The 19419-nt window shown below is 53.4% G+C and overlaps 1 protein-coding gene and 1 pseudogene across 1 annotated transcript in view; one reads left to right on the top strand and one right to left on the bottom strand.

Moving 5' to 3' along the window:
- Positions 1-2518: 2518 nt before the first annotated feature.
- LOC123328170 lies at positions 2519-2946 on the bottom strand (annotated as a pseudogene).
- Positions 2947-14637: 11691 nt separating this feature from the next.
- HPCA (hippocalcin) overlaps positions 14638-19419 on the top strand; it is an 8411-nt gene continuing 3629 nt past the window's right edge. The window contains exons 1-2 of the mRNA XM_025278479.3: positions 14638-14787; positions 17155-17552. Of these exons, the coding sequence (XP_025134264.1) occupies positions 17175-17552 (378 nt within the window). The 5' untranslated portion in view covers positions 14638-14787; positions 17155-17174. The remainder of the gene's footprint in view (positions 14788-17154; positions 17553-19419) is intronic.

Below are 19419 nucleotides of genomic sequence, written 5' to 3'. Positions count from 1 at the left end.
CAGCGAGAGAACAATCTGGAACAATCTCTTCTCAACAGCAGGGATGAGGGAGGAGTTGTTCCAGCAACCCCCCGACCCCCGCCCTTCAGGCCCTGGTTGAATGCAGTGAATGAGCTAATGACTCTAAAGGGCAGCCACAGTTCAGAAAGGGCTTGAGTACCCCTCCGTCATCACCCTGGGGACATCCATATGCCTACCACTGCCTGCTTCAGCCCACACATCCTTCGGTCTCATCCACTCTTCTGATCTTGGAGTGGCAGAGAAACGCCCTCACGCTGCACCCACCACCCTCTCCCTAATAATGAGAGCATCTCTGGAGCACCAGACTCCTGGGGAAGCCCCCCACCCCGAACTCTGTGTCACTCTTCACGCTGAGTCCCAGTCAGAGAAACAAGGCTGAGTAGCGAAGAACAGACCAGGGCCTTAGGGCCCCTGACAGGGAGGGACCACCCTTCTCTCTCAATGAGCCCCCTCCCCCATTGTTTTAAATCCCACCATGAGCATCCCTTTGGGTCTTAAAAGCCTTCTGGTCTTCAGAAGCCCCTGGAAGACCTAATTCTTTTTGAAAAGGGGACACCTTGCAAAGTTATCCCACAACACATTCAGGATTCCCCCTGCCTCTGTCTCTCTGAACCTGAGGTTCAGAGAGGAGAAGAGCTTGGTGCAGATTCACAGAGCAAGTCCAGAGCAGCAATAGAGCCCTCATCTCCTAATGCCCACCCTACATCTCCCTGTACTGCCCCCAAGTCTCTATTTGGTCACCTTGGAAGGGCTGAGATGGGAGGGGGCTCAAGGGTTCTGGCTGAGCACTAGCCCCTCAGTACCCCCAGGCCTGCTCTGCTTGGCTAGCTGACACCCCCGCCCCTCTGTTTCCTCAACCACATACCTTATCCTGGGGTGAGCTTCAGCTGGGATCTCCACCTGTTTGGGATAGGAGCCGGGAACCAGAGCGCCTCGCCCTTCCTCTCCTTTCCCTCTTCTCTCTCTCTTTTCTCTCTCTCCCCTTTCTTCTTTCTCTTTCTCTCTCCCTGGCAGCTGCTTTCAGCCCAACCCCGCCCAGCCCCGCCCCACCAGCTGCAGCTTGGCCCCTTAGGGACCCTCCTCACCCACCAGGCAGGAAAAGAAAACCCGGGGCCTGCAGGAGCAACTGGAGTCTCCTCAGGCCTCATCGCAGGAGCCAGCAGGAAGGAGAGGGGTCAGTTAGAGGTCACAGAGTACACGCCTGTCCCTGCTGGGGACAAGAGGAGGGAGGGACAAGAGGGTCCTGGTGGGGTCCGGAGTCCAGTCCAGCGAAGGGGAAAAGGGAGTCTCAGCGCCACCTGTTGGCCGCGTCGGGTATAACCCCAGGTAGATGTAGGGCATTGGGAGGCGGGAGATGGCTGTGTTTGAGGGTTTGAGAAGACGGGGAAGCGTGGCTGGAGGATGGACCGGGCATGAAAGACAGGATTTGAAGAATTGTGGCTGCAGGCATGCTGCCTTCCCGGGTTCCATGATGCGTGGGGTGCTTGGGCATTACCTCAGTTCTGGGGAAAGTCCTGATGCCTGAAGCGTGGCAACCAGTGGAAGCTGGGTCTGGGGTGGGAAGAGCTGGGAGGATTTAGAAGCCCCCTGGGTGATCTTGGGAGAGAGCTGTCAGGGCTAGTTCCTTTATGTGCACCATCCGTACACTATCTCTTAGCACAGGGCTAAGGCAGCAATCAATAAGGGTGTGTTGCATGTAGAAACTTGTTCTTCTAACATTTATTTATTGAGACTTATGTCCCAGGCTCTGTGCAACATTCTGGAAGCAGTGGAAGAATGAATGAATGCATGAATGGGGATGTGGGTGGGAGGGGGAGAGGGGTGTACCTCTGTCCCCCAAAACTGCACAGATCTCCATTTGGAGGAGGACTCCACAGACACCTCCTGGGGGGCTGACTGATCACTTACACATTGGCACACCTGGTGAGGTCATGAGCACTTGGATCTTCCTGAGTGTCGAGTTCTCCAGCGTTCCAGTGCCTAACCCAGGCTGCAGGTAAGCGTTTAGGATGGGAAGTCTCCTCTTTGCCACCTAGAATGGTCATGGCCCTCTCTAGGGTGCCTCATGGGTACACACACTCCAAATCACAGGAAGAATTAGGAGAAGGACAGGAGATTGCTTTGAGGGTAATCAAGCACCTACCCAGAACTTGGCTTTTTGTCCATCTTATTTATTTATTTTGGTTCCTGAGTTTTATTCAAGAACCCATACAAAATATTCCAGATAACTGAGTTTGGAGGGCTTTAAAATTGTATCAATTTATTTATGGCTGTGCTGGGTCTTTGTTGCTGTGCGGGCTTTTTTCTAGTTGTGGTGCGTGGGGGCTACTCTCTGGTTGCTGTGTGGACTTCTCATTGAGGTGCCTTCTTTTGTTGCATGGGCTGCTTTTGGAGCATGGGCTCTAGGTGTGTGGGCTTCAGTAGTTGCTCCGAGGCACGTGAGACCTTCTGGGACCAGGGGTTGAACTCATATCCCCTGCGTTAGAAGGTGGATTCTTTACCACTGAGCCACCAAGAAAGCCCCTCCCCCCAAGATAACTGAGTTTTCATCCTCCTCTTCCTCCTCTTCATCTTGGTTAATCTGGAAGTAGTGCAATTGGTAACTTTCTTTGCTGTTAGCAACTCCATGCAACCAATCACATGGATTATTCTTCTTCAAATATTTTTTTGGTGAGATATTTCAAATACCTTTGGAAAAAGGCACCACAGAAGTTGCGGTAATCTTGCTTTCACTTCTTTCGGTTGTCACTGCCCCTTCCCCAAATTCCCAGCTTTTCCATTCGCTTTGTCTCTTGAAGAAACTGCTCAAAACTGGCAGCATCCATGAGTCTGTCTTCTCAGGATGGGTACAGTCAAGAGGAAACTTCAGGACTTGCTTCTTTCTTTCTTGCCCATCTTCACCACAAGCTTTTTCACAGGCGCCATGGTGGCCGCAGAGGCCGCAGAAAGGCTGTCCATGTTACTTTGAGTCTTAGAATGATAAGTGTTATTAGCTGCTGTTCCAGATCAGGAAACTGAGGCTCAGAGAGGTGTGAGGACTCACTCTGGGTTGCACAGCCAGTAAATTATGGAGCCATGACTCAAATTCAGTGATGTGACTTCCAGTTCAGGGCTTGATCTGGTCTACCTATATCCTTCCTTCAGCTCTGGGGGCTCCTCAAGGGTCCTGGGCCCAGGTCCCACCAGCGAATATACATTTTCATTCCGTAGAGGGCTTGAGGAGGCTAGTTGCTCACAGAGGCAGTTGCCAAGACCATACTGGGAAAGGGACCCCCCACTGACCCAACAGTTTCTATGTGCCGGTGCATTACACACACTCTAGAAACTTCTCCTGAGTCCTCACCACCCTGAGACGTTGGGAATGTTATACTCATTTACGGATGTAGAAACTGAGTCTTAAAGAGAGGAGGTAGCTTGCCACGGGTCATACAGCTGGGAGACAATGGTCTGGCCCGTCTAATCACCCAAAATCCCCATCGCAGCAATGATGAGGCCAACGCAGCTTAAAGTTTCTTGAATGTTTGCACCAGGACAGCCTGGGGCTGGGTGCCAAAGACATCATGATGAACCAGATTGGTCCAAGTTCTTGAGGAACTCCTTAAAGAGACAGACACTCTTAAAAGACAAAGAGAGGACTGCCTTCTGGACCAAGAGGGACCACAGATCTATAGGAGCCAGGAGAGAGTATTAATGTAAAAGGATGGGATTCCCTGGTGGTCCAGTGGTTAGGATTCAGTGCTTCCATCACAAGAGGTATGGGTTCGATCCCCGGTTGGGAAATTAAGATCCCACAGCCTCACAGCAAAGCCAAAAACAAACAAAACTTAAAAGAAAAGCAGGGAGGGCGTCTTAAATTAGTACTGACAGTCAGGTGGGAATTAGTCAAAAGAGGGGAAAGAGGCGGGGGGGGAAAGGAAACATTGGCCCTGAGGCCTGGGAGACATAGCGTCTATGTGGAGGGGAAACACGGAGGCAGAGTAGGGCGGCAGGGAGGGGTCGCTATAAGCTCTGGGCTGTGACAGTGGGAGCAGGAAAAACCGGACTGGTGTGAAAGACTGCTCTGAGCTTGCAAGAGAAGTCGGGGCTGGGGAGGGCTTTCTGCATTCAACAAGCATATATTGTGCACCTATGAAGTGCCAGGTCCCTTGCTAGGTCCTGAGGACACAGCTGTGAAGGGGAGGACAACGTCCCTGCCCCCATGAATCTCATGTTCCAGTGGGAGAGATAGGCAATAAACAAGTGAGATAATGACTTGAGAGTCCTTTAGACTCTCAGCAGGGAGATCAAACCAGTCAATCCTTAAGAAAATCAACCCTGAATATTCATTGGAAGGACTGATACTGAAGCTGAAGCTCCAATACTTTGACCACCTGATTGACGAACCGACTCAATGGAAAAGACCCTGATGCTGGGAAAGATTGAAGGCAGGAGGAGAAGGGGACGACAGAGGATGAGATGGTTGGATGGCATCACCAACTTGATGGTCATGAGTTTGAGCAAGCTCCAGGAGTTGATGATGGACAGGGAAGCCTGGCGTGCTGCAGTCCATGGGGTCTCAAAGAGTCGGACACGACTTGGCGACTGAACAACAATACCAGCGACTAAGTTAAATACCTTCAGAGACTCACATGGCTGTAGCAAAGATGGGGGAACATGATTTAGAGTGGGAAAATGGGCAGGGAAATGTTACAAAGTGTGGTCTGAGACTGTGACATCTGAACTAAGAAGGAAAAAGCAGGCAGGTACAACAGACATGACAGGTTTGGCACCATCAGAAAACTTACAGAAGCCAGCGAGACTGGGGCTTCATGAGGAGGAAGGAAGACATGCAGAATCAGTAGCACAGGGACCAGGGGTATGAAACAGAGCTTAGATTTATCCTGCCTGCAGTGGAAAGCTTCTAAAAGAAATGTGATGTGATCTGATTGACATTTTTAAAGTGTTACTTTCTCATGTGATGGACAGGTCCTCGCCCTGCTCAACATTCAGGTCTCTGCCTGACAGATGGTGCGAGGACCAAATCACCGTGGGACGGTGATTTTTAAATCGTCTGGTAGTGCTTTGCCTTAGATTTGGATGAGGCCATGTAGTGGTTGGACTTCCCCAATGGCTCAGCAGGTAAAGAATTCCCCTGCAATGTAGGAGACACAGGAGACGCGAATTTGATCCCTGAGTCAGGAAGATCCCCTGGAGGAGGGCATGGCAACCCACTCCAGCATGATTGCCTGGGAAATCCCACGGATAGAGAAGCCTGGCAGACAACAGTCCAAAAGTTCGTAAAGAGTCAGACATAGTGACTAAGCGCACACGTACACGCGTGCGCACACACACACACACACATATGCAGTAGTGGGTACGGCAGCAAGCTTTGATGTTGGAGCTCTGAGTCTTCATTCTGGCTGGGCCCCTGGCTAACTCTGTAGCTTTTAGCGGATATTTAACCTGAGCCTGTCCTTTAAGATAGGAGAGTGGTGCTTCCCTCCGGGTCCCTGCATGAGGAAGGCATGAGGCATGTCGACAGCAGGCATAGCAGGGCTTGTCTCTGGTTGGGTTGTAAATCCTAGAAGGCAGGACCAAGACAGTGTTCCTCATGGTCACGCTGGGATGGAGCAGAAGCTCATGTTTGCATCTGAAACCATCTTCCTCGGTGGCCCCCGGGAGGTTTACCTTAATTATCATTGTTCTTTCAGCTGTGGGTCCTGCTCATGGCTCCGGAGAGGTAGGTCCCGGGGCTTCCACCAATCACCCACTCCTGGGAGTTCTTCATAAGCCCCACTTACTGCTTTTAAAATTGTGTGATCAGCTCACCCCCATAGGAAATGATCCTGAAGTCCACCATCATACAGTCATTGACCTGTGAGGAAGCAGGGAAGCTGTTGCAGTCGCCAAGCCATCATGATGGGTCTCGGATGGGTCTTGGCAAGGGACAAGGAGAGGAGCTGATGGAGGATTTGAGGACACTCCTTGTAAGAGAAGCTGATGGATGAAATCTGATGAGTGAGGAGAGAGGAGATGGAGAGGGAACGGGGCTGGGGTCAGCTTGTCAAAGTCTGGATTCTAAGCCGAAACATCTGGCTGGGTGTTGCTGGGCCAGTTACTCTGCCTCTCTGAGCCTCAAATGCCTCCTCTTGAAAGGTAATATCCACACCGCAGAACAGTGGAAGAGATAGTGGGGGGCGGGGAGAAGAGGAGAAAGAGATAAAGAAGAGGGAAGACAGGGGAGGAGGGACAAGGGGGAAAAGGGAGGAGTTGGAGGAGAAGTCTGAATGAAGGCCTTCGAATTGGGTAAAAGAGACCTCTTCTTTTAAAAAGATATTTTCAGTTCTTCAGAGTCCACAAAGGAACCGACTCCCATCTGACAGTGCTCAGAGAGGTTGAGAATCTTGCCCAGCGTCACACAGCCAGTCAGTATCATCTTCGTGCCTCAAATTACCTCAAACCCTGGATCCCAGATTTGCCTTTGGAGACAGATTCTCAGCTTACAAGCCACAGTCACTGAGATCCCCGAGGACTAGTGGGGCTGGAGGCTCTGTTTTAGGGGTTCCAGATGTGGCAGGCGGTGGGAAGCAAAGGCTGCAGGAATAAAACTCCTTCCCCATCAGGGAGGGGTGGAAGGGCGAGAGCCTGAGAATAAGATAGCTCTCAGCCCCCTGACTGGCTGGGTGATCTCAGGTATCACCATCTAAAGTGAGGATCTAGGTTCAAGAGCCCACTCACCTCCCACATCTCAGGGTCTCCCTCAGCCTGGAAAAAAAAAAAAAGCGACTGCAGAAGTAGGGCATGGCCAGCAGAGGGTGCCAGCCAGGGCCACAGGAAAGCCAGTGTTGGCCCAGAACAGGAATAGCTCTGGGGACCCAGAGCCCCAGCTGGGAAGGCCGCCCTGCCTCCTGCTTTGCTCCTCTGCCCGGGTGCCAAGAGGCCAGCTCGCAGACTCCAGCCAAGCAGAACCTGAATCTTGCTGTCGTACTTCTCTGAGGAACCTGAGTTTCCTCCTTTGTAAATGGGCCTAATAATAGTGCCTGCCTCATAGGATTCAGTGATGATCAACCACATAAGGGCTGAATACACAGGAGCTGCTATTTTTATTAACAGTGGTGGCAGTCTTATTGTACCTTAAAGTGACTGACACAAAGGGTATCCAGTCATTGGTGCTATGACGACAGTGACGATGAGAATGATGCTGTCCCTGAATTTCCTAACCAGGGAGCATCCGGTGCCTATCAACCTGGGATGCCTCCAGTGACCGGGAGCTCACTCCCTCCCCAGCAGCCCATTCTCACGGTCACATCATCGTTTTGCTGAAAGCTGCCTCCTGGAAGACAGCCCACCTCCCAGCTCCCTATCAGGATGACCCGGCTGGCTTAGCCTCTGGCCTCAGGCCCCCTTGTTTCCCCAAGTTCTGCCTGAGAGGCCCAAGAGGTTGGGGAACCAGGACGCTGGCAGCTGGATTCTTGCCTCCTCAGGAAGGGCAGGGAGCCGACAAGTGAACCCAGGTAGCTTTGCCAGCAGGAGATTCCCGGTGGGTCTTGCTCCAGCTGTTTAGTGTTCCTTTTCTACTGACTGGGAGAAATCAGTAGAAGGCAAGTCCTTGCAGTCCTTTGGGCCTCCCTTCACTCCATGGCTGGAGGCTGGAACGGGAATTCAGAGCTGTAAGTTCAGGAAGCCTGGCATCCCAGGTGGGAGGCCTCAGGTCCGGTCCCACCTGCTGCCAGGCACCCCATCTGTGTTTGTGGGTCCCAGTGTGAGTGCTCTTGGGTCTGGCACCAAGGGATCTGGTGGTAAGAGCAGGAGCCAAATAGTCCTGGGCTAAATCTTGGCTACTGTGTGACCTCAGGCAAATCACTCTACTGTTCTGAGCCTGTTTTCTCACCAGGCACCTCTCAGAGTGGTGCTGTGGGGAGTATAGGAGATGTTACATGTGAAAAGGAAAACGCAGTACTGGGCACATAGTAAATAGTGTAAGTGAGTGAAAGTCTCTCAGTCATGCCTGACTCTTTGCAGCCCCATGGACTGTAGCCTGCCAGGCTCCGCTGTCCATGGAATTCTCCAGGCAAGATTACTGGAGTGGGTTGCCATTTCCTGATCCAAGGGATCTTCCCGAAATATCATTACAAAGTGGAAATCCTTCATTTCTCCAAGTCCCTCCCTGAGCCTGAGTGGGTCAGGGTGGCCGTGAGAGTGGATCATGTCTGGCAGGGTGGTGTCCTGACCCACTTCTCGGCTAGCGGGCACATGGTACGTGTAACTTATGTGCAGGGGGTGTGAGCATGCACACACGTGCACTGGGCGTGCAAGCATATGCAAGGATGTGCATGGGTATGCGTGCATGTGCATCAGGCTCTCCATCCCAGGGGTTCCCAGGGCACATGCGTACCTGCGGGCACCCGTACAGTACCCCTGCACTGATTCGGGAGGCCCCTCTGTGAGCTGTTACCATGGAAACAAAGAGGCAATCCCCAGCCTCGGGAAGAGCCTAAGATACCAGAAATGAGAGCTGACCCTGTCTTCCCAAAAAGACAGAGCCAGAGCATGATGCCCTTGGGATTTGGCAACCTCAGCCTCTGGGGGCTGGTTGGCTTCTGGGACTCTGCATTCTTTTGAACCCTCTAGAAGCTCTCACTTCTCCACAGCATTCCAGTCCCCCACAGCATCCCAGCCTTCTGGAAAGAGCTCAGGAAACAGAGCTGAGTCCCATCTTGAATGTGGCTCTACCCCTGTGCCCAGGCTCAGGCAGGGAGCGTGGTCTCTTTGTTTCCTCTTCCATAAAATAGGAATAATCACACGTGCCAGCAGAAGCCTTGAGCTGGGATGTTACCTTTTCTCTTGCTGGGGGCCCTGGGCTGTATGAGTGTACACCGCAGAGCCCTGGATGCCACAGAGCAGCCTCCTTCATGTACACGACCCTCCCAGGGTCTCGTGGGCTCCTCCCAGCAACTCTGGGATGGAAGCTGTTCCCAGAAGTGGAACTGGGGCTCCAGGAAGACACCACTGGCCAGGGGTGGGGTCAGGTCTGCTGTCCCCATAACCCCCAGAAGGAGAGTCACACTGGCCATGAGTACCTGGTGCAGCTTTCAGCTTGGGCAACCCCTGGGGCAGAGCTGGGCTGCCAGAAGGCTTCTGGAAGGCAGGTCCCATTGGAAGAACCATCTTTTAAAAACCTTGACTCTAATTTTGACTCAAATCTCAAGTGTCCTATCTGCAGGTTTTAATACATCCAGGAAGAATTGCTTCTGAAGTCACAAGTGGACACTCAGCCTCCTGCCCTTCTTTCCACTTTCAAGAGTGACCATTCCATTTGCTGTGAACCCAGGAACAATTTTCAGATAGTCAGAGATGGACCGGGAGGGGCAAACCTGCCAGAAATAAAAATGCCTGAGAAAGATCTGAGTGCTTCTCTGTCAGGAAAGCTGTCGCAGAAGGGGTCACTTATGACTTGGGGAGGGGACAAAAGGGTGCGCCTGGCGAGGTGACCTCGGGTAAGGCACCGTCCCTGCTTGGCAGAGCTGGAAGGCCTTCCACCTAAGAGGTGCTTACACCAGCAGAGGGATTATTGTGCAGGCAAGTGTTGGCTGGGGCCTGACCCCAAGGTCACTGCTTCACCTCTAACCCCACCTCTAACTAGGTTAAACTCACATGCAGGATATGGGGGGTCAGGGAGCCCCTTTTCCCCTGCCTTGGCTCTAGATCCCTTCTCTAGGTGTTAGGGCGATCCTGACCGTCTGGTAGAGGAGGAGCTGGCTGGTGGGGAGCTGTAGAATGAAGGTGGAGAAGAAGAGCCAAGACAGGGGTCTTGGCCTGAAATGTCCACCTACTCTGGTGGGCGGTGGGAAGCCATGGAAGGTTATTAAACAGAGAGGAAGGGGATTAGATTTAGAGAAACCGGAGGCAGGAAGTGTAAGAGAGCCAGAGCAAGCGTACAGGGCCGATCTGACGAGGGTGTTGGGCAGAGGAGGTGGCAAGGAGAGAGGAGGGCAGGCCTGAGAGATGTCCCTAGTAGACAGGCTGACTTGGGAAGGAATCAGGTGTGGGAGTTAAGAGCAGGAAGGGGTCCTGGTGTGGTGATGGAGGGGGACCCAGGCACAGGGCAGGCTGGGGTGGGAGGTGATGAACTGGATACTGGCTGGCTTGAGTCTGAGGTGTGTCTATGGGTTTCTGGGAGCAAGTCCAGAAAGCAGCTGGAAATGCAGGTTTTACAAAAAAGGAGCCAGAGGGTCAGAAGAGTTGTTTTTGCTCAACTTATCAAGGCTGGGAAGGGGCCACTTCAAGATCTGAGCCTGGGTCTATTGCCCTCCTTCATAGTTAGGGTATGTCCCTTCAGAGTGAGGGCCCAGCAGAGACGCAGCCCCTTCCCTCTCCCTGGGGGTCCTGGATTTTGGGCTTGGTAGAGAGATCAGCCTTATCCATGAGGAGCCTCTGTTTCAGAGTCCGGCAGCCTCAGGGGCTCTGCCTGCTGCTCTGGGGAGGGACTGTCTACAACCAGCCCCAGCCTTCCTGATCATCCGTCAGCAGGGAGGCCCTGTTAGCAGCCTGGAGGCCGCCTGTGTGCAGGCTCAGTGCCCTGAACTTTACAGGCTCCGTCTCATTCAATCCTCATAGGCCCCTTCCAGGGAAGGGCTAATATTATTGTTTCCATCTTACAGATGAAGAAACCCGTCAGACCCGTGGCAGATTCATGTGATGTGTGGCAAACCCCACAGTATTGTAAAGTAATTATCCTCCAATTAAAATAAATAAATAAATTAAAAAAATATGCCAGAGGTGAAGGGCCTTTCCCCGCTCCACCGTGGGGGTGGGTGGTGGGATAAGGTTTGGCCCTGCTCCATGGGAACTGAGCCCTACCTGTAAAGTGAGGCTTGCTCAAGAGCCTCCTGCCCCGCCACAATCCCCTACGCCCACCGCTGACTTCAGGTCTGCGTTGCAGGACTTCCCCATCACCCCCACCCTCTCTGCTTTCTGTTCCTCTCAGCCCAGCTCGCCCAGCTCCCTGGGAACAGCCAGGCCCACCCCCTCCCCCTCCCGGGCTGTGCTCCTGGCAGCTCTGCCACCCTGGGCTCTGGTCCGGGGGTGGTCCCCGGCAGTGAGGCGGGCAGGCAGAAGCTGGGATCAGATGGGCTGAGATGCAAGGTATCCAGAGACCACCTGCCCCCCCAGGCTCCCACCTTGAGGTCTACCATGCTCCAGACTGGGGTGGGCAGGGCCCTTTGGAAAGGGGTGGCTTGAGGTTTTAATCACTTTATCAATGTTTGTTTGTGTAATTCAGCCCTTGAGATGCTTTTCCCTCCATCTGTCCCCACCATCTGCTCCCATCAGGATTTTCCAAACCATTTGGGACCCAAGAGAAGAGGGTGGGGGCTGTGCCTCTGAGGGGGGCTAGGGAGGGGCTCCCTCCACCTGCCTCACTGAGAGGTTCCAGAGAGGGACCTGGGCCCCCGAATCACGTGGAACTGGGTTCAAGCTCTGGCTTTGTCACTTTCTTGCTGTTTTACCTCAGGCAGGTGACTTCACTTGTCCTAGCCTCAGTCTTCACATCTGTAAAATGGCAGTCACATTACTGACTCCTCAGCATTAATTTGGATCAATGTTAGCCACTCAGTCATGTCCAACTCTCTGTGATCCCAGGGACTGTTAGCCCACCAGGCTCTTCTGTCCATGGAATTCTCCAGACAAGGATACTGGAGTGGGTAGCTATTCCCTTCTCCAGGGGATCTTCCTGACCCAGGGATTGAACCACTGTCTCCTGCATTGCAGGCAGATTCTTTACCATCTGAGCCACCAGGGAAACTCCTTTGGATCAAAGGAGGTGACATATGCAAAGCACTCTGCATACAGTAGGTGCTCAAGAGATATGAGGTCCCCTTTTCACTCATCCCTCACTTAATTCTCTCAATGACTCCCTCCTGCATTGTCCGCTCTTCTGGATGCCTCAGTCTGGGATAGAAGGGGGCTGAGTATCATCAGCAAGGACACCCCTCACCTCCACCCCTGCCAAAGGCTTTCGTGGAACCCTTCCAATCCACAGGGTTCCAGGGTTGCTGGAGCCTCATCTGTGTTAAGCTCATGTCCAGAATCACCCACCCCCAACCCCCAGGGGCCAGTGAAGCAAGAAGTGAAGCCGGTCTTGTTTGTACTCTGGTTAGGGTTTTTGATGGGAGATGTCAACGTACGCAGGTCACTTCACCTTTCTGCTCACAAAGGGGAAGAGACTTGCTCCAGGGCATCCAAAGTGAGGGACCCAGGCCTTTTGAAAGCTGCCCCTCTGCCCTCCTTTTCCAGACTATATCTTGGGGCACTAGGTCCTGGGCCAGTGGCCTTGGTGGACAGTGTGGGGAATCCAAGTCTTCCCTTTGGCTCAGGGGTCTCCTAGTACTTCTTAGGACCCTAGGAGGGGAGAGGTGGCTAATGGGAAGCAATCAGCAGAGCCTACTAGAGCTCAAACTCTGCCCTCTCCCCCTACCATCCATCCTACTCATTTGAGGTACTGGAAAGTCAGAGGGATGTGGGGTACCTGAGATGAGGAAAAGACATAGCCTTGTCTTCAGAAGCCCCATCTATTCGGGAGTCAGGCTGCAGACTGGAGGTCCTGAGGGCAGGACGTCAGTCACCTGCACAGATAAGAAAAACAGTAGGTGGGGGAAGTAGGCTCCCAAGAGGCTGAACCAAAAAGTCAGCCCACAGGAGGTGAAGCTGGGGTGGGGGAGTGGGAGGAAGCAGAGTAGCAGGGCAGCTGCTGGTGAGGGAAAACTGAGACCCCACTGGAGAGGAGGATCCAGACCTGGCTGGGAGGATTCTCAGGTTTCAGGCAGGGGAGAGGGGAAAGAGGAGGAAAGAGAGGAGGAACCAAGGGCAGGTTCCTCTCCCAGCCCAAAGCAGAGCCAGGATTCCAGACCGGGTGGGGAGAGGGGTGGGAGCTTGTCACTCAAGGATCCTGAGTGGCAAGCCTCTCCCCACCCCCAGGTCCTCATGCAGGAGGCATCTGGGAACCACCCACGCGTGTCTGGCACCTCCACGGGGGTCCCAACACCAGAGCCAAGGCACACAGAGGAGGAGCTGATGTTCTGAAGGGCCCAGCTGCCCCCAAGCCCCACAGCCTGGCTCCCCAGCTCCTCCAGTTGAGAGGTTGAGACTCTGTTCAATCATCCTCCAGAAGGAGACACCACGGCTAGACTTGGATGACCCGAGAGGCTTGGTCTGAGCCCTGGGGAGCCAGAAGGGTCCCCGCTGCTGCCACGGAGGTCAGATGACAAATGACGTCAGCTCACCTTCAAAGTAGGTCCAGAGAGCAGACCCATCTCTGCCACCCTGTTCATCTTTCACCTTGCGAGGGCCTGCTGATCCCACCCTGGCCCCCACTCTCAAAGTCAGTTGAGGACAGACTGCCTGAGTAAGCTCAAACCTTCCCAATCTGCTCAAAACCCCAAGTTTCCCATCTCACTTAAAGTCCTTGCACCGCCACTATCCCAACCTCTACACACTGATCTCAACTTTCCCCAAAACATTTATCTAATACACTATAGAATTGACTTGTATATTATATCCATGCCTTACCGTCCACTCCTGTGACCCCACTGCCTAGAACAGTGCTCGGCATAGAACTAATGCTTGATAAATATTGGTGCAATGAATAGATGAGGGCACATGGATTCAAGTCCAAGCCCACTCGTTCACTGTCAGACACTGAAAATATCATTTAACCTCTGTGAACCTCAGTTTTCTCATCTGTGAAGTGGGACAATAAGGATCACCACCCCTTCCCCGGAAATACTGAAAAAGCAAAATTTGAGCCCAAGATGTTGGACTGTTGCCCAGGCTGGGGGAAGGAGGATGCAGCCATCGTTTTGGCAGGAGAAGCTTTGACAGGGGCTTTGAAGCTCTGGAAAGGGGCTTTCCTGTCTTCAGGCAGGGGGCCTACACACCTCAGAATTCCCCAGGCTGGAGATGCTTCCTAGCCTTCACTTATTGTAATCCAGTGCAGGCACTGGCTGGGGAGGGAGGGAGAGGATTTCTTGATTGGAGTCGGGGGGAAATGGGAGGGGCAATTTAGGTCGTTGTTAGGAGGTGGGATTCATTCTGAATGGGGTCCTGGGCAGGAGATCGGGTGTGGCAGGCAGGAAATGGGGGCGGTGCTCTCTAAGGCAGAGGTGAGGTAGGGGGTGTGTCTGCTCCCCCTCTCCCCACTCCACCCCCCGGCCCAGACCTCAAAGACTGGAGGAGTGGGCGCTGCCCCTTCTCTGAAGAGCTCCGTTAGTTCTGGAGTTGAGGATTAGGGGCAGGGAGAGTGCCTAACGAACCGCCCAGGATCCGAATTCCGCCCTCGGAGGGACGCCAGGTAGGGACAGGGGAAGCAAGGGGCGGGGCTGTCGGGGCTTGTTCTCGGCTTAAGAAAGGGGTCTCTGGGCACTGACCGCCCGCCCCCCCACCCCAATTCCCCGCAATCCTCACCCTATTCAGGCTACCTGAGTCCAGATGCTGAGATGGAGACCTCTTGTCTTCGTCCCCCGGCCGGGTGCTGCCTCGAGAGGGCGCCCCCTTCCCTCTCCCCCGCAGGGCGGGGGCGGAGCCTAGACCAATGCTGCCCGCGCTCTCAGGGCTGGAGGGAAAGGGGAGGAACGGGGACCCCCCCCAGGGGAGGGGCCCGGGGCGAACGCTGCTGGGCGTCTCCCTCGCAGGCCCGCCCCCCGCCCCCCGCCCGCCCCTCCGGCCGCCTCTGCCGCCGCGCGCCGCAGCAGCGCCGCCTTCCCTGCGCAGTCGGTGTCTCCGCGTCGCTGGGTGAGTGGGGGCCGCTCGGCCGGGGCTAGAGGGTGCGAGGAGGGGGCACCCCAGAGGCGGGGGGGGGGGGCCACGTCCTGGACTCCCAAATCCTGCCGCTCCCGGACCTCCCAGGTATTTTCCCTTCGGGGACCCAGGGAGTGGGGCTGCCCCAGGAAAACGCGTGGCGCTCTCCAGGGTCCTGACCGCCGAGTGGCCAGCCTAGGAGCGGCGTTTGGGCCGTCTCGGGACGCCCCCTCTAGGAGGGGCCACGCGCCCGGCGCTCTCCCAGAGCTGAAAGGATTGAGGCGAGGGCCAGGGCGAGAACTGGGGAGAGGTTTGGAGAGGGTCTCCGAGGCGGATTTCTTAGACTCAGCTTAGGTCCTTCCCATTTTGGAGACTGGGGGTCTTCGCGGAGACCGCAGAACCTTCTGCCACCCTCGTTTCCAAGTCTTCCAACTGGGAGGGGGGCAACTCTGAGGGTGGCAGGGAGGAGGGGGGCACTGGAAGATCTCTCTTGCCCAGCGCATCTCTCTGCCCCCGCCCAGATGACCCAGTTCCTTGGACCTTGAGGAGGGGACCAAGGGACACACTCGGCCGCCCTGGCCCCCGGCATTTCCTCAGTGTCCTCCCACACACTTGTTCAGTGGGTCCACAGCCTGGGGCAGGAAAGGCTGATTTAGAAAAGAGGGCCACCAACTTACAGAAACATGCGTGTGACACACTGCTTAGGACACACAGAGGTCCTCCAAATGGCCACACAGGCACATCCTCCTCACACTGTGATGGTGCACACCTAGCCACATGCACAGATATGCACATGCACAGATACGAATTGAAACATGCAGGGAGACAAATGCAATGCAGAAGCCAGGGGCAGACATGCATGCATGAGCACATGCACTCACACACGCTCATACATAAGTGCACATGCACACACAAGGAATCCCCCTCCCCCCTGCTCTATCTCACAGCCCCAGGCTGAAGGGGGGGGGCGAGATTCACCTGCATACACCCCTGCATCCCTGCCCAGAACTGCCTGGCTGCCTCCCCTCCAATACCTTCCCCTTAGCCCTCCACAGTCTAACCTCTTGCACTGAGGGAGCCTTTCTGAACTAGATGAAAGGTTAAGTGTTGGGGGATGGTTGATGGCTAGGGGTCTCCCTGGACGAGGGGACCTTCACAGGTCTGAAAAGGGTTGCAGCTCCCTCTCCTGGCACCTGGCACCCTGGGTAAAAAAAGATGGCAAGGGTGTCTGAGGGTCCCACGTGCAGCTGGCCATGTGAGAGGTGTCAGCATGGGAGCTGGCTTATGATGCATTCATGAGACATGTGGGGTCGTGGGCTGGTGTGTCTTGATGCACAGGGTATGGGAGTTGTGTGTATGTGGTGCTGTGTCAATACGTATGAGCTGTGGAGGAGAGGGAATGTTGCTGTGTGTGGAGGCATGGGTGTGTGTGTGCTGGGTGCTGGCATGTGAGTGGCAGGGGAATCTGTGTGTGGATTTGGTGAGCTGTTTGGCATAATAGACATCAGTATGTATTCATTTGTTTACTGTTGGCATCTGGATACCTGTAAATCTCTTTTATTTAACACTTAGGTAGCACTATATGTGCAGGCATCTAAGTTCTTCATATGTATTAACTAATTTAATCCTCACAGCAATAATGAGGTAGGTACTATTACTCCCACTTCACAGACAAGGCAGAGTTTAAGGAACTTGCTCAAGGTCACATAGGTGGTAAGAATCAGAGCTGGAATTCAAACTCACGTGGTCCGGCTCTGGAGCTCAGGCTAATACCTATCTTGTTCTGCCTCTTGTCAAGCACACATGTGTGGGAGGGAGAACAGGTCAGTGTTTGGGTTGCAGGTGTATTTTATGTGAGCAGGTGTATATGACGCCATAGGTGGGTAGTGGGCCGGAGGGAGGAAGATCAGAGGGCCTTTTTGAACCTGGCTGGAAACTCTGGGAGTTAGCACTGTGTCTCCATGGCTGTGTGACCTGAACCAGCTCACCTCACTTCCTTGAGCCTACCTTTTCATCTGTAAAATGGGCTAATCGCTAGGCTTCACTTGTGTGAGGGTGAAGTGGTGTTCTCCTGGGAAGGCTTGGTAGCTGGCACTGAGAAGGGCTTCAGTAAAGGTGAGCCCCTTCTCTTCCTTTCTCTCCAGGTCTGTTCCCTGCAGAAGTAGAAGATCTGGGGAAATGGTGTGGGGCTGACAAAGTGGCAGGGTGCTTGGCAGGCTGTGCGATCTTGGGCCAGCTCCTCTGTCTCTCACTGGGTCAAAGGAGAGCCTGGGGTGGCTTGGGGCTTTCTTGGAGTGTTGTCAAAGGGCCAGGAGGGCCTGACTTCTCCTCTTTGTCCTTTGACCCCCCTGGGGGACCCAGGTGGGACTTGGCTCGTGGCCATGGGCAAGCAAAACAGCAAGCTGCGGCCAGAAATGCTGCAGGACCTGCGGGAGAACACAGAGTTCTCCGAGTTGGAGCTGCAGGAGTGGTACAAGGGCTTCCTCAAGGACTGCCCCACCGGCATCCTCAACGTGGACGAGTTCAAGAAGATCTATGCCAACTTCTTCCCTTACGGTGACGCCTCCAAGTTCGCGGAGCATGTCTTCCGCACCTTCGACACCAACAGCGACGGCACCATCGACTTCCGGGAGTTCATCATCGCGCTGAGCGTGACCTCGCGGGGCCGCCTGGAGCAGAAGCTCATGTGGGCCTTCAGCATGTACGACTTGGACGGCAACGGCTACATCAGCCGCGAGGAGATGCTGGAGATCGTGCAGGTGGGCCCCTGGACCCCTCAGAATGCCAGGTGCAGGTCCCAGCAGCTTGCACCCGCCAGCCCTCTTTACCCTCCCGACAGTCCTTGTGGGTAGGAGAGTGGCAGGTGCTCTTCTTATAGCCTATTTTTAAAAGTCTTTAATACGAAGTAATTTCTGATTTAAAGAAAAGTTGAGAAAACTTCCATGTACCCCTTACCCAACTTCACCAATTCACATTTTTATCACATTTGCTTTATCATTATGTGTGTGTGTGTGTGTATGTGTGTATGTGTGAGATGTTCTGTTGTTCTAAACATGACCCTCTACCCCTGAATACATCAGGATAGATTTCCTAAGAACAAGGACATTCTCTTATATAACCCATAATATGATTATCAAAGTCAGGACGTTTAACATAGAAACAATGTTATTATCTAGCTTACAGACCACATTGAATTCTGCCAGCTATCTCAATAATGTTCTTTATAGCATTTTTTCCTCTGCCCCAAGATCACACATTGCATTTAGTCATCCCATCTCTTTAGGCCACTTTAATCTGTAACAGTTCCTCAGCCTTCCTTTGTCTTTCAAGACTTGACATTTCTGCAGAGTACAGGCCAGTTGTGTTTCATTGATCCCAACTTACTCAGGAGGAAACAGATGCTCAGAGAGGTAAAGACATTTGCTTGAGATCACACAGACTGTGAATGGGCCACCTGGCTCTGTCGCCCACATTCCATCTGGATCCCCAGCCATCTTCCAACTAATTGATTGAGAGCCCACTAAGAGCCTAGTACTGAGTGAAATCCTTATACCCATAAGCTCAATACATCCTTACCACAACCCCATGAGGCTCAGAGAGGTGAAGTGGCTTGTCTAACGTCACACAGCATATAAGTGGAGTCAGGTTCAAGTTGGCCAACACTCAGAGCTGCCTCCTTAAAGGAGTCTGACTTCCAATTCTGGAGTTGGCTTCAACTCTTACATAGCTCATCTGTAAAATGGGGATGGCAAGGCATATCTCACAGGGCGACTTAAGGACCTGTTAGGAATGTCCTTTCTTAATACAAATTTAAGTATATAGCATGTTAGCTTTATGTCAAAATCTTCTAGGGTGCCCATCCCTCAGTACGTTGAGGTCCATCAGAGATCTGGTTCTATTTTACCTAGTCAATTCCTTGTTCACTTTTTTCCTGAGCCTCTGTTTCTTCACCTGTAAAGTGAGGGTGTTAACCCCTACTCCCCAGGCTATTGTGGGTATAAAGCGAGATGGGAAAGCTAGCAGAGGGCCCGGCAGATATCTGGCTCTCGGTAAACATTAGTAATTGTCAGTTGTTTTCTCTTCTGCACATTCTCCACTCCAGCTGGAATGGCCTGTCCAACATCCTCAGAATGTGCTACTTTGTACAGGCTCTTGTTCCTTTTCCTTCTGTCTCTCTGAATGCCTTCCCTTCTGGTCCCTCAGCACTGCTGACTGCCCCCACTCCCAACTCATCCAGTCTCTATTGGACTTTTGACTTTGGCTTCTGGGTCTGCTCTCTCCAGCTAGAATAGGATGGGCTACCTTGGGATGTGGTGTCTTCCCTATGTCTATTACTAGGGAAAAGCCTTAATGATTGTAACTTCCCTGGGCCAGGCAATAACTCCCTAGTTGATGGATAGTGGGGAGTTCTCGGGGTCCTGGTGGAAGGGTTGGGGTAGCCAGGGTGGTGGACAATCTCTCAGGGATTGGGCAGCAGCTCAATACCAGCCAATCCACATGAATGCCCATGTTTTACCACATAGTGTGGTTGCACTGGTGTACACTGGTAAATCTCAGCCTTGCTGGAAGCTCCAAGCCCAGGGCATTGGTCAAGCCAGCACCATTCTCTGGACATCCTCAGGATCC

This window comes from Bubalus bubalis, chromosome 2 (assembly GCF_019923935.1).
Source record: "Bubalus bubalis isolate 160015118507 breed Murrah chromosome 2, NDDB_SH_1, whole genome shotgun sequence".
NCBI lineage: Eukaryota > Metazoa > Chordata > Mammalia > Artiodactyla > Bovidae > Bubalus > Bubalus bubalis.
Note: the sequence above shows the minus strand (reverse complement) of the source record. Positions and strands in the feature narration are given on the sequence as shown.